Below are 12,971 nucleotides of genomic sequence, written 5' to 3'. Positions count from 1 at the left end.
ACCACCAACCAGCAAAGCTGCCACCTAGCATCGCAGCATGAAGTCCCAGAGACACAGTATAAAACCACCAACCAGCAAAGCTGCCACCTAGCACTGCAACATGAAGTCCCAGAGACACAGTATAAAACCACCAACCAGCAAAGCTGCCACCTAGCATCGCAGCATGAAGTCCCAGAGACACAGTATAAAACCACCAACCAGCAAAGCTGCCACCTAGCACTGCAACATGAAGTCCCAGAGACACAGTATAAAACCACCAACCAGCAAAGCTGCCACCTAGCACTGCAGCATGAAGCTTCTATCTTAGAAAGCCCAGCCCAGCCGCCTTCATTGCTCTGTACTCTGCATACTGCAACCTCAGCTGATTTTCACCATCTTCCTTCTGCTGTGATGTAGCAGCCCTGGGCCTTCACAAGGAACCATATGAGGCCATCTTCCCCATGTCAAACTGGGCATACTTGGTCACCAGTGAGAGCAAGAGGACAACAAAAGTCAGCTACAATAACGTATACGATAGTTGGGACAATATGCTGAATCTGTAAACCGCTTAGAGAGGGCTGTAAAGCACTGTGAAGCGGTATATAAGTCTAAGTGCTATTGCTATTGCTACGATGGCAGGGGCTGGGGAGTGTAGGAGCAAAGGCATACATGGAAGAGGTAGATAGGGGACTTGCGTTGCCTGGGCAATCTCAAGTTTGGGCAGGCTGTCAAGCACTCAAATTCTGATCACATGACCACAGGGGTGCTGCAACGGCTATAATTTTGGGGATTGGACATAAATCTTGTTCAATTCCTGTATCACTTAAAAGGGTTGTTGAACAAAGGCAGAACTAGAACTTACAGTCTTTTGGTTTTTAGACTTGTATATCAAGAATGTATTTTCTTTTATTACTCTTGATAATGTTCATTATTTGTCACATGTGCATACATGTGTGTGTGCTTTTCCTTTTCAGAATGCATAAAAAATCTATCTTTTGTTCAGATTATTTTTCATCAAAGATTGAACAATTTGATACATTTATTTAGTAAGTTATGAATTAGATGGATGTTTGGAAGATATTTTAATCAAAGTTATACTGAATAGATTTTGGATTTTGAAACATACTTGTCTATACCTACAAACATTTCTTCTATAAAAAATTAAAATAATATTGTTTTTTAAAAAATCCAAGCGTTTTTCAGCTTCGTTTCAGATATTTCTCAACTTAGTGTATGAAAATAAGGAAAACAAGTACCTCTATACTAGGAGAAGTGGCTACAGTATTAGAAGTTAGAATACCATTCATTGATCTTCAGATGTTAGTGTAAAAGATGCCGCAACTTTGTTAAAATCTTCTCAGAAGCCGTGCATAGTGTCTTTCCATAATAGGCTTTCCCTTCTATGATCAGTGAGAGGAGATTGCAATATACTGTATTTCAGCAGGATTCCATGAATCTGTTTTCTTGAAATATCTTTATTTTATTGTTTTGCTTTTTATATTTTACAGCTAAGCCAGGTGGACGGGTGAAATGTCAGTACATTTCTGCAGTGGATAAAGTCATCTTTGTGGATGATTATGCAGTTGGATGTAGGAAAGATCTGAATGGCATCTTGTTGTTGGACACAGCTCTGCAGACTCCAGTTTCTAAACAAGATGATATAGTTCAGCTTGAATTGCCAGTGACAGAGGTAAGTGATTAGTAGACTTCTGCAGGTACCTCACATACCAGATCTAATTGCCTTTTAACTTTTTCCTAATGAATATGTATTTTTATTATAATACTGTTACTATGCTAGGCAAAAAAAGACTTTGCCTCTTCCTCATTTTCATGGTATCATATGCAGAATCTGACTTTCATCATATACAGGACCTCTCAGTAATCATACTCATGAAGTAGCCTGGGATTTTCATCTGGTCAAAGAATTGATAATTATGCTGATTGGTGGTAAATTTCAGAAACATGTAACCTAAATAATCCATTGGCTCCCAGTTTGTTTTCAGACTGGTTTCAAGTTGATGATAATTGCCTTTTAACAGTTTGAAATGCATCTTCCTGGTTTACCTTCCTTGATAAGATTTATGGAACAGAAGAGGCATATTTTTTCCCTATTTAAAATCAGCTATAGAGAGATTAGAGAATATATTCATAGACCTATATACCACTAATTAATATCCCTTTTTCCTGTTTGTATGTACTTTAATTGAATTTTAGCTATTGGTAAATTTTGAGAAAATCAATCATGGAGATCTATTTAACTAGAATAAGAGTACTTAACTAGAAAATACTATTATATGTGCACACTTGCATTTTGCCAGTTGTGCTTGGATGATAAGAATTGGATGAAAGAGTCAAATAGGAACTCTTTTGTTGTTGATCATGCAACCTTGTTTTACGTTTTTCAAGCTTTCAATGCACCACAGATAAGTTACTTTGGAATGCATATTGGTACAAAATACAGTAAATGTAATGGTTCACTATGAAACAACATTTTAAAAGCATGGGTAAATACAAATCTGATGACCTTGCTACTTACTATTATTGTTGTGTTTACTATATTATATATTATGATACATGCATCTCATTTTAAATTATATTTTTATTAATTATTAATATATAGTGCAAATGATACCACTTGAAAACAAGACTTGATGATTTAATTCCACTCTGAAAAGTTTTATATTTAACAGAATATGAAACACTAACAATTAAAAAAAAAAGGCAGAAGGGAAAAAAAAAACCTTTAGAATTGTGCTGTCTTACCTCCTTGCCAATAAGAAGACCTGGAAGAGTTCTTTAAATCAGTCTTCAGAATGTGCCACACATGCATCTTTCCAAGAATATATAATCATTTTTATTATGAAAGTTGTAAGTTTAAATAAGGGATCCAATTGTTTATTATGATCTGAACATGAATCAGTTTCTTCCCTTTTTTAACCAACTTCTATGGGTATTTCCAGTGCTAGTCAGAAGTGAAAAATTCGCTTTTTGTATCTCAGGCTCAACAACTGTTGTCTGCTTGCATAGAGAAGATAGATGTGTCAAGCACAGAAGGTTATGATTTGTTTCTTGCACAATTGAAAGATGGATTAAAAAATACCTCACATGAAACAGCAGCAAACCACAAAGTTGCAAAGGTAAGAAATCTTATCACTCTTTTTAATGCCACATGGTTATCTTCTTTGCTCTTGCTATTCTATATTTTATTTTTAATAGTTGTTTTCCCTTGGAATGAAACTGTTAGTCAAGCTTGAACATGATTGTGCCATATAAGGATTGGGAAAGGAAAGTTGGACACTTTCTGTTTAATTATCATCATGTGTTTATAATACAGAGAGGGTCCATTTTTTAGCCATTGTTGTTTCTGTCTTAATGTTAGACATTAGTTCCTTTACGGTAAGCAAAAGAATGAAAGGGAAGTCTTCGAAAAATTTTATACAGTTATTCTTTTTGAATAAAGTGTTTTCAGAACAAACATAAATCTAGTTTTTTATGTTTATATTTGTAGGTTTGAGTATCTGCATCTCCTTACAGTAGCTATGTTGGGCAGGGCTGCTGACAGTCACCAACATCTGGAGGGCCAGAGTTGTACTATGTTTGCTTTGTTTCAAAGCAAAATATCTCAAAGATGCTGGTGTAGCATTCTTATTTTTAAAGACTTTTTATACTCATTAGCCTTTTTGTCGTTTTATTGCGTTTGTATCCTAAAAAATACATTCATATTGTGTTTTGGAAGCTGAGGTCTTGTACTCAATAACTGAAATTCAATTTATTATTATTTTTTGTAGTGGGCAACTGTTATGTTCCATCTCCCTCATCATGTATTGAAGTCTGTTGCCAGTGCCATTGTAAGTGAACTCAAGAAAATAAATCAAAACATTGCTGCCTTACCTGTAGCTTCATCTGTTATGGATAGATTATCTTACCTCTTGCCCAGTGCACGACCGGAACTTGGTGTGGGGCCTGGCCGATCAGTGGATAGGTATGGAGAAGTTAATTCACATTTTTAAAAAGCTGTTTTACGGTTTGTTTCATTTGCATGTGTATTTTTAGTCTGATCAGAAGCAATAGCACAAAGTTATTGGGGTGACAGATTGGCTGTTTTCAATGCTATGTGTGACAGTTCCTCTAGATGAATTCAGAGAACGCTTGCTTGAGGAAGAAGTCAGAGAAATGGTAGGTTGCTTTTTGGAATTGTAAGTTTCCTATGTATACTCAGCATCACATGGTTTCTATAAAGGAGTCACTATAGTAGCCTATATATGGCAATATATAGTTCATATATTGTGGTGTCAATTGTGATATTATCCTTGTGGATATATGTTCCTTGATACCTGTTAGTAAAGCCCTAACCTATAGAATAATATTTATTTCTATAAGTACCTCAATTCACTTGGACTCCACAGGTTTCTTTGAAAATAAACATGTAGAATGCTGCATGTACAGCATCCAGCTGTGCAGGAAGAAAAATGGTGAAGTAATTTGGGTAGTAGGGAACATTCTTCTTAGAATATTGATATATTGTAAATGGTTATGCTTCCTTGTCGAGCCATTTTGCATCCTGGATACAGTATTCAAAATTTCCAACATGTCTAACATTTGAGAGTTGGCAATTTATCTGATGATTGATAATCTTCCTGATTTACTTTCAGGAGTAAAGTTAGAATGGTTTCAGACTTATTTCAGAGTCATCTTGTATAGCTAATCATAGCACACCTTAGATACTCAGGTTTCTTTATGCAGAAAAACTTGTAAAGATCAGGTACTATGTTGTTTTGTTTGTTTGTTTAGTTTGTGGAAAGCAATTACATCCATACAAGGGAATATAATTAGTAGTGTTTGCAGGTACTTTAAATATGTCTTTAGATATATAAAACCAATGTGAAGATTGATATTGGGGTGGGAGTGTTCTTGTTGAGCTCAGTGAATAGGTACACTTCTGTGTGCTGCTAGTTTTGGCAATGTATTATCTGGGGGGAAAAAGATTGTAGGGAACCACATGACTTATGGTTTATCCATTCCTGTTTTTTGAAATAATTCCTGAATAATAATTCCTGAAGGGAAAAGCCCAAATTCTCCCTCTTAAGCATGTGGAGAAAGAAAAAAGTTGCTACCGCATTTTTTAACTTTTGCAAACTGGATGTTGCATTATAACAGTGTCTTGTAATATACCTATAAATTCACGTGTTAATTTTTTATGTGAGGCAATCACCGTTCTGGGAGATAACCCTTAACTGTGAGCATGTATCTATGGTGGAATACAAATTCTATAAGGGAGAATTATACTATGGGTGATAGAAGGAGTAAGAAATTCAGCAGATGGAGGAAGAGAAATACAGGTGATTATTTAAGTTGTGATTTTATGAGCAGGGTGCAAACAGTAAATAATTTCGTATCTTTTGGAAGGGGCAGTGATCTACTTAAGATTGGAGAATTAAGAAAACTAGGGAACCTTTGAACTATTCGAAATTTGTAATTCCTTTTTTCTTCTTCCAAGGTCTTTAATGTATAGTGAGGCTAACAGACGGGAAACCTTCACCTCATGGCCTCATGTAGGTTATAGGTGGGCACAGCCAGATCCCATGGCTCAAGCTGGGTTCTACCATCAGGTAAATAAATAGATTTCTAACTGAAATCGTACAAACGTATTATTCTTAGTGCTGTAAATGTTCAGTTTTTCAAAAATAAAGTTTGCCTTGGGGGGGCAAAATAAAATTTACAAATGTTAAATTTTAAAAATGCTACAATTCTGGTCAAATGTTTATAAAAGATATTTAAATCCATTTGCAAGGCAACTTGAAGGATATAAGATGGGGAACAACTACATAATTTTCTTTGCATGAGGTGGACCTTGAATTTGAAATGCTGTATGCCATATTCGACCCTGAAGCACAACTCAACTACTTAGAAATAAGCCACAACCAGCATATTAATGATGTGTTTAGTCTCAGTACATGGCATCCTCTGTATAACCTCAGTAATTAAGTAGGAATGGGCCTGACCAATACTTGATTGGAAGGACTTCAAGGAATACCCAGAACTATAGAATACTAGACTGCAAAGCAGAAAACATCCTAGAAGATGGCAGTGGCAAGAAAACTCTTTGAAGACTGTTTTATCATACTACTTTTTTTTTAAAAAAAACCCACCTATACATACAAACATGGGTGAGGAAAGCATCCCTTATCCCTAATCAACTCTCCCATTATAGCTTTTTGCCATCACTTTTAGCAAATAATTTTTTTTCCTCATATGAGCTTTACATGTTCATGAGGATACTTTTGTGTATTTTCTGCGTAACTGGATTTGTTTCAAAACAACTTATGATCCTGCAGCCTCCTATCTATTCACTATATTCACAAAAATCTTTGAGGCTTAATATATAAGAGCTTTCTAGAAGTAAAAAGAGCCCTGAGGTCAGCAGTTCTTAATATGTTATCCTAATCGTTTCTTGGGTTTTTTGTTACTTAAAAATATTTTTAAAAGAGGGGCAAGTGACTTTTCTTTGTTAGATAATTGTTGAAATATGCAATCTTTCCCATATTTTTATTTTATTATGCTAATATTTCTAAATAGAGAAATAATAAATACTTTATTTAAATTATACAAATGGCATTTACAAATTATTAGGGGCAGGATATCTTGCTATATTATTTTATTATTAAAAAGAGCAAACATTTTTGTAAATTATCTTTGTTTCAAATCAGGTCATTCTTTGTTGTAGGACTATATACTATTCTTAATTACTGATTTTGAAAGATTATAGGAGGAGAGGTGTGGCAAAAGAAGTCAGGAATCTGGTAGAATTTTTTCTAACCAACAGTTTTTATTAAAATGCATAAGCTTTTGTGAACTGAAACTCACTTCAGCTAGTAATGTGGCCTCAGAAGATCATATAAAATATAAAAAAATAATGCAGGGTAATTCACTGCTCATTGCCAGGAATTCAAGTCTCACCGGCTCAAGGTTGATTCAACCTTCCATCCTGAGATTGGTCAAACGAGAATGCAGATTGTTGGGTTCAATATGCTGACTCTGTAAATTGCTTAGAAAGGACTGGAAAGCACTATGAAACAGTATATAAGCCTAAGTGCTATTGCTATTAACTATATTATATATTTCATATGTGGCCCAAGACAAATTGTCTTCACTCAGTGTGGCCCAAGCAGGCCAAAGAGTTGGCTACTCATGATCTAAGGCATTGCTGTAGACTGATGTAGGATTTAAATCGGGATGAGGTGAGTGAAGAAATCAATTATGTCAGGCAAATTTCCAAATTTTATCAATTACCAATTGCAATATGTTATAAACTTCTTAGATTTGTTGAAAATTTCTGAGATCGTCTGTAACCTTTTGATATTTGCAAGTAAAACAATCACTCCCCAATAGTGGAGTTAAAGTCTCATTTTTCAAAACAGTTGTTTTGAAATCTGCTATAAAATGTCCTGGGAGAGTAAGAAAGGCTAGTAAAGCATCCAGCTATAGTAGCTGCTTGTTAAGCCTTTTTCTAAAGACAGTTCAGTGATTTCCAAAAGAGAAATAATTGCAGATGAGTATTCCACCAAGATACTTATCCATTACTACCGCAAAGCTTTTCTGAAAGTTACTTATGGCCAAATATGTTTTATTCATTCTGGATATTCCTGCCTCAATGTGTGATTTTCTCATTTTGTAACAGCATGAGACAAATATTGTTACACACATATATTTTGCAAGAAGCTTATCCCTTCAGGAACTTGCATTTATCCAGAAGACATTTTTTCTTTCCTTCTTTTTGTATGTGTATGCTAAGATAGTAGCAATAATAAGTTCTCTGCTATGTGTGGGTTTGTATATATGGGATACTGTATGTCACATTTAAACTTTCATTTGTTGCTCTTACTTCTCCTGTAGCCTGCATCATCAGGAGATGACAGAGCCATGTGTTTTACGTGTAGTGTATGTTTGGTATGCTGGGAGCCAACAGATGAACCTTGGTGAGAATGTAATATTTGAGACATATCTGCATTGCTTTCTATTCTTTATTTAAGGCTTACCTTAGAAACTGAGTTAGATCTATAAATTTAGATCTTTTTGTGACATACTTAGGTTCAAGTCTGATTACAGCATTTAAGTAATTAAAATGTCAAAATGTAGCATATGATTTTCTGATAGAATTCTTTTAGAATTTAATATTTAAATATTAAATAAAATATTTTTGAATGTTCAGTAATAGACATAATTTCCATTTGAGGAGTTTTTGTCTTGTTTAAAAAGAGTATTTTAATAATTAGATTGAATAATGATGTCTTTAGAGAATGGAATGAAGAACCAACCATTATTTCTAATCATCATTCTTAAATAATACTTGCAAGCAAATCATAATAATTTCAGAAACAATGACTTCCCATTATTATTCTGGAACTTAGGGATAACTCTCAATATTCTCTTTCTTATTTTCCAAATTGTCAATTGATTTTAAGTTATTTACATACCAATTCACAAATCTGAGAGAAAAATGTTGAAAAAAAGTATCTATTTTTCTAATCACTCATCTTCGTACACTTTCTGAAGCATGCATGTTTACAACTGATTCTCCTAATATATTGGTTTCTTTCTCCTTTCCTTAAAATAATCACTTTTATGCATTTTTGAATTGTGAATTACATCTCAAGATGCTGAATTATGAACTTTAACATGTACAGTAAATCCATTGCGGTATGAATACATGTTATGTGAACCTTTAAACCTTTTTCTTCAAAATCACAAATTTCACATGCATTCAGGTAAAAATTAAAAGTGAATGAGTTCCTTAATGCTTTCTGGATCCATACTGTGAAAGATAAGATGGAGGAACTACAGCTACATATGTCACCGACTATAAAATCCTAGAGGGTAATCTCAGCTCTCCAGATAAGATTGTTGGAGGTACAGAGAGTTGCAGTAGAAGAGTAATGACCAAAAATCACCTTTGCTCCTTTTCTGCAAAAATGGCTATGAATAGGGGTTTGCTCACAGGAACTTTGGAATCTATACTTTATCTCTTTAACTTAGCTAGATTAGTGCTTTTATCTTATAGGCTAATTAGCCAAACACCTTAGCTTATACGCAGCAAAATTACTAATGAGACAAAAGTAGTGCTGTTACATTTTAACACTTATCTTTCTAATTCATTAAGGTCTGAACATGAAAGACATTCCCCTAACTGCCCATTTGTGAAAGGTGAACACACGCAGAATGTGCCCCTCTCGGTCACGCTGGCAACAAGTCCAGCGCAGTTTCCTTGTACAGATGGCACAGACAGAATAGTCTGCTTTGGATCTGGAAGCTGCCCTCATTTTTTAGCTGCTGCAACAAAACGAGGAAAGATCTGTATATGGGATATTTCAAAACTTATGAAGGTATCTTGTTGTCTTGAGCTATAATGCTAATTATGTGAATATGAATTTGCATCTAAGTTTAATTATGTTTTTAAATTTGCATAGGTGCACTTGAAGTTTGAAATCAATGCTTATGATCCAGTAATTGTACAGCAACTTGTATTGTCTGGGGAACAGAGCTCAGGGGTTGATTCAAGAAGACCAACAATAACATGGATAGAAGATTCGTCTAGCTGTTCAGATATACCAAAATTAGAAGGAGACAGGTAAATATTTGATTGAATGTGAGTGTGCTTATTTCTTTGGAAGAAGATATTGTCATAGTGTACTGAGGTAAACTATCAATATTCAGTTCCTTCCAAGAGAAGATAGCTTTGTTTTCACAATACAATAATTTTGGGAATGTGGACCAAAATATTAATTTAATTTAATGTAATTAATTTACATTTGCTCCAATATGAAGGGTTTCTTTTTACACAAAATAGTTGCTCTAAAAAGACATTTTTGCACTCATACTTTTATTATTTTCAGCAAGAAATGTATTTACCTTGATTTATAAAAAAACAGAATATATGTCCTGATGATCTCACTAGTATGAGAGTATAAGGTCAATTGACTCTCCTTATGGTTAACTTGACGTCCTCAACAAATTCTTTCCCATATACCTTCTAAAGCAAAAATACAGGCTATTTGCATCTGAATTAGAAGATCGTATCTATAGGTTAAATCACAGAATGGATTTAAAATAGAAGTATAATCATAATTGGACTCATCAGTAGCTTGCCTAACTAATTTAATTGAATAATTTTATAATATGTTGGTATATTAACAGATTTTAATGCTAAAATTTATGTTTAGAAGTAGGTATATTGTATTAAATTGTTTTCTTGACTTATTTTCTCTTATTTTCTTGACTTTAGTGATGATTTGCTAGAAGATTCAGACAGTGAGGAGCATTCCAGATCAGAATCAGTGACTGGTAGGCACATAATATTTTATTATGAAATAGAAATAACATTACTTGCAATTATTTGCAATGCTTTTGTCAATAAAGAATAAGAATTGCATATCTTGCTATTAGTCTTAATATTTTGATTTAGAATTAAGAAATAAAGAAAACTTTTTTTCAACATAAGAAACGGCAGGGAGAATAGTTCAGGGAAAGTGTGTCTCATGATCCTTTTTCTTCTGTTCCTACCTGCAATCTTTTCAACAGAAAGGGCAGCCCCCAAATGAAGTTTTTTTTTAAGGGCTGGCTGATTGAGAATAATGTCTTCATGCTATTCTCTGAGGAAAATGTATTTGAAACCCTTAAATCTTTTTGAAGGTGTGAGATAGATCATTCTGACCGGCCCTTATTTTCCTTCAAGGTTAGGATCTCTACCACTGATGCTGAAAATATGCGTAGGTTTCCTCTTATTTCTGTTTTAGGCATTGGATATTTTATATTTCACTTTACCAGTATAGAAATTATACCTGTTTGTGTGATGATTTCATATTAACACATTATGCAAATGTTTTATACCATATTTTAAATGCATTTCTCTACCATGTAATTTACTTTTATTCTGTAAAATTTTTAGGTGTCAGACGTTCACATGACAAAGCATGTTTTCCCCATCCTCAAGCTTAGGCAAGCTACAATTACCTGGTTTGGATAAAATAGAAATATTTGAAGATATCATTAGATGTTGGTTTGCGTATGTGTGTGTGTGTGTGTAAATAAAATAAATGAAATATAAAAGTTTACAAAAACATAATTGTACTATGTATAAATTCTGTTTTTTTTTACATTGTATGTTTTATTTTTAAGGACACACATCACAAAAGGAAACCATGGAGGTCAGCCTTGATGTAACTGCTCTCAGCATTCTTCAGCAGCCTGAGAAACTTCAGTGGGAAATAGTTGCAAACGTACTTGAAGACACAGTGAAAGATTTAGAAGAACTTGGGGCAAACCCTTGCCTAACTAACTGTAAAAGTGAAAAGATGAAGGAAAAGCATGTGGAACACCACAACATTCCCTTTCCTTGTTTGTTAGCTGGAGGTTTATTAACATACAAATCGCCTGCTACCTCTCCTGTTAGTAGTAATTCTCAGAGATCACTGGATGATTTAAGCAGGACTCAAGCTGGTAGTATATCAGACCTGGGATCAACTGACAACGAATCCTGTACTAATTCAGAACTGAATTCTCCTCTGGTAAGGAGGACTTCACCTATATTACTGCTTTACAGCATTAAGGAATCTGATGAAAAAGCAGGAAAAATCTTTTCACAGATGAACAATATCATGAGTAAAAGTTTACATGATGATGGTTTTACAGTCCCACAAATCATAGAGATGGAGTTGGATAGCCAGGAGCAATTGCTGTTGCAAGATCCTCCTGTGACATACATTCAGCAGTTTGCAGACGCAACAGCCAGCCTAACTTCTCCGGACTCTGAGAAGTGGAACTCAATGGTTCCCAAACCTGGAACTTTGGTTCAGTGCCTAAGACTGCCAAAGTTTGCAGAGGAGGAGAATTTTTGTGTAGATTCAATCACTCCTTGTGCAGATGGAGTTCATTTATTAATAGGGCTGCGGACATGTCCTGTTGAATCCCTGAGTGCAATAAATCAAGTAGAGGCCTTGAATAATTTAAATAAATTAAACTCGGCACTATGTAATAGAAGGAAAGGAGAAATAGAATCTAATCTTACTGTAGTGAATGGTGCAAATATCAGTATGATCCAGCATGACTCACCAGCAGACGTACAGATGCCCTTAATAATCCAGCCAGAACAACGAAGCGCTAGTGGTGGTTATCTAGTGCTTTATAAAATGAACTATGCCACTAGGATTGTGACTCTAGAAGAGGAACCTATAAAAATTCAGCATATCAAAGACCCCCAGGATACCATTACCTCATTGATTTTGCTCCCACCAGACATATTGGATAATAGAGAAGATGACTGTGAGGAACCTACAGAGGAAATACAATTAACTTCTAAGAATGGCAGCGAGAGAGAAAAAAGATCGGAAATCTCTACTCTTGGGCATCTAGTAATAACCACTCAGGGAGGCTATGTTAAAATATTAGATCTTTCAAACTTTGAAATCCTGGCCAAAGTGGAGCCACCTAAAAAGGAAGGTACTGAAGAACCAGACAAATTTGTCTCAGTAATATACTGCTCAGGCACCGATAGACTCTGTGCGTGCACTAGAGGTAAGATTTTTGTTTGTTTTTTAAAAAATGCTTCATTTTTCCAGGTTTCTCTGTTTATACCCTGTGGTGTCAGCTGGGGAAAGAAAAGTCAAAATGATAGCTGTGACCATCTTATCAAAACTCTGCCTTCTTGTTAGTTTCTCCTCCATGACTTCCACACATATATGAGCGGAAGGGCTTCAGTCTCTCAGTCACAGCTGTTGTCCTGATCTTTAAGAGCCTACTAATAGACGCCTACTTAATTCTTTTTTGTATGTTTTTATTTAAATTTAAAATATTATTTTGTACTATTATCTATTTCAGAATAAAAACCTAACTTATTTTATGGGTAAAATTTCAATGAAAAAAATGGTGAAAATAAGTTTCCACTTAATATTATAGAACAAAATTATCATGCAAAACATACAAGTATCTAATGTAACTGC

At 34.5% G+C, this 12,971-nt stretch overlaps 1 protein-coding gene across 10 annotated transcripts in view; it reads left to right on the top strand.

Annotated features, from left to right (window-relative positions):
* The window catches only part of BIRC6 (baculoviral IAP repeat containing 6), a 148,850-nt gene that overhangs the window by 10,093 nt on the left and 125,786 nt on the right, over positions 1-12,971 (top strand). For all 10 annotated transcript variants that reach the window (XM_087966334.1, XM_087966355.1, XM_087966335.1 and 7 more), the window contains exons 2-10: positions 1,488-1,669; positions 2,979-3,116; positions 3,768-3,961; positions 5,477-5,588; positions 7,873-7,955; positions 9,137-9,359; positions 9,444-9,604; positions 10,259-10,317; positions 11,152-12,546. In XM_087966334.1, coding sequence (XP_087822460.1) covers positions 1,488-1,669; positions 2,979-3,116; positions 3,768-3,961; positions 5,477-5,588; positions 7,873-7,955; positions 9,137-9,359; positions 9,444-9,604; positions 10,259-10,317; positions 11,152-12,546 — 2,547 coding nt within the window. The remainder of the gene's footprint in view (positions 1-1,487; positions 1,670-2,978; positions 3,117-3,767; positions 3,962-5,476; positions 5,589-7,872; positions 7,956-9,136; positions 9,360-9,443; positions 9,605-10,258; positions 10,318-11,151; positions 12,547-12,971) is intronic.

Source organism: Notechis scutatus, chromosome 1 (genome assembly GCF_049901735.1).
Source record: "Notechis scutatus isolate UNSWTSFEM ecotype Mainland chromosome 1, rNotScu1.2, whole genome shotgun sequence".
NCBI classification, from domain to species: domain Eukaryota; kingdom Metazoa; phylum Chordata; class Lepidosauria; order Squamata; family Elapidae; genus Notechis; species Notechis scutatus.
This window is presented reverse-complemented; position numbering and strand designations above follow the sequence as displayed.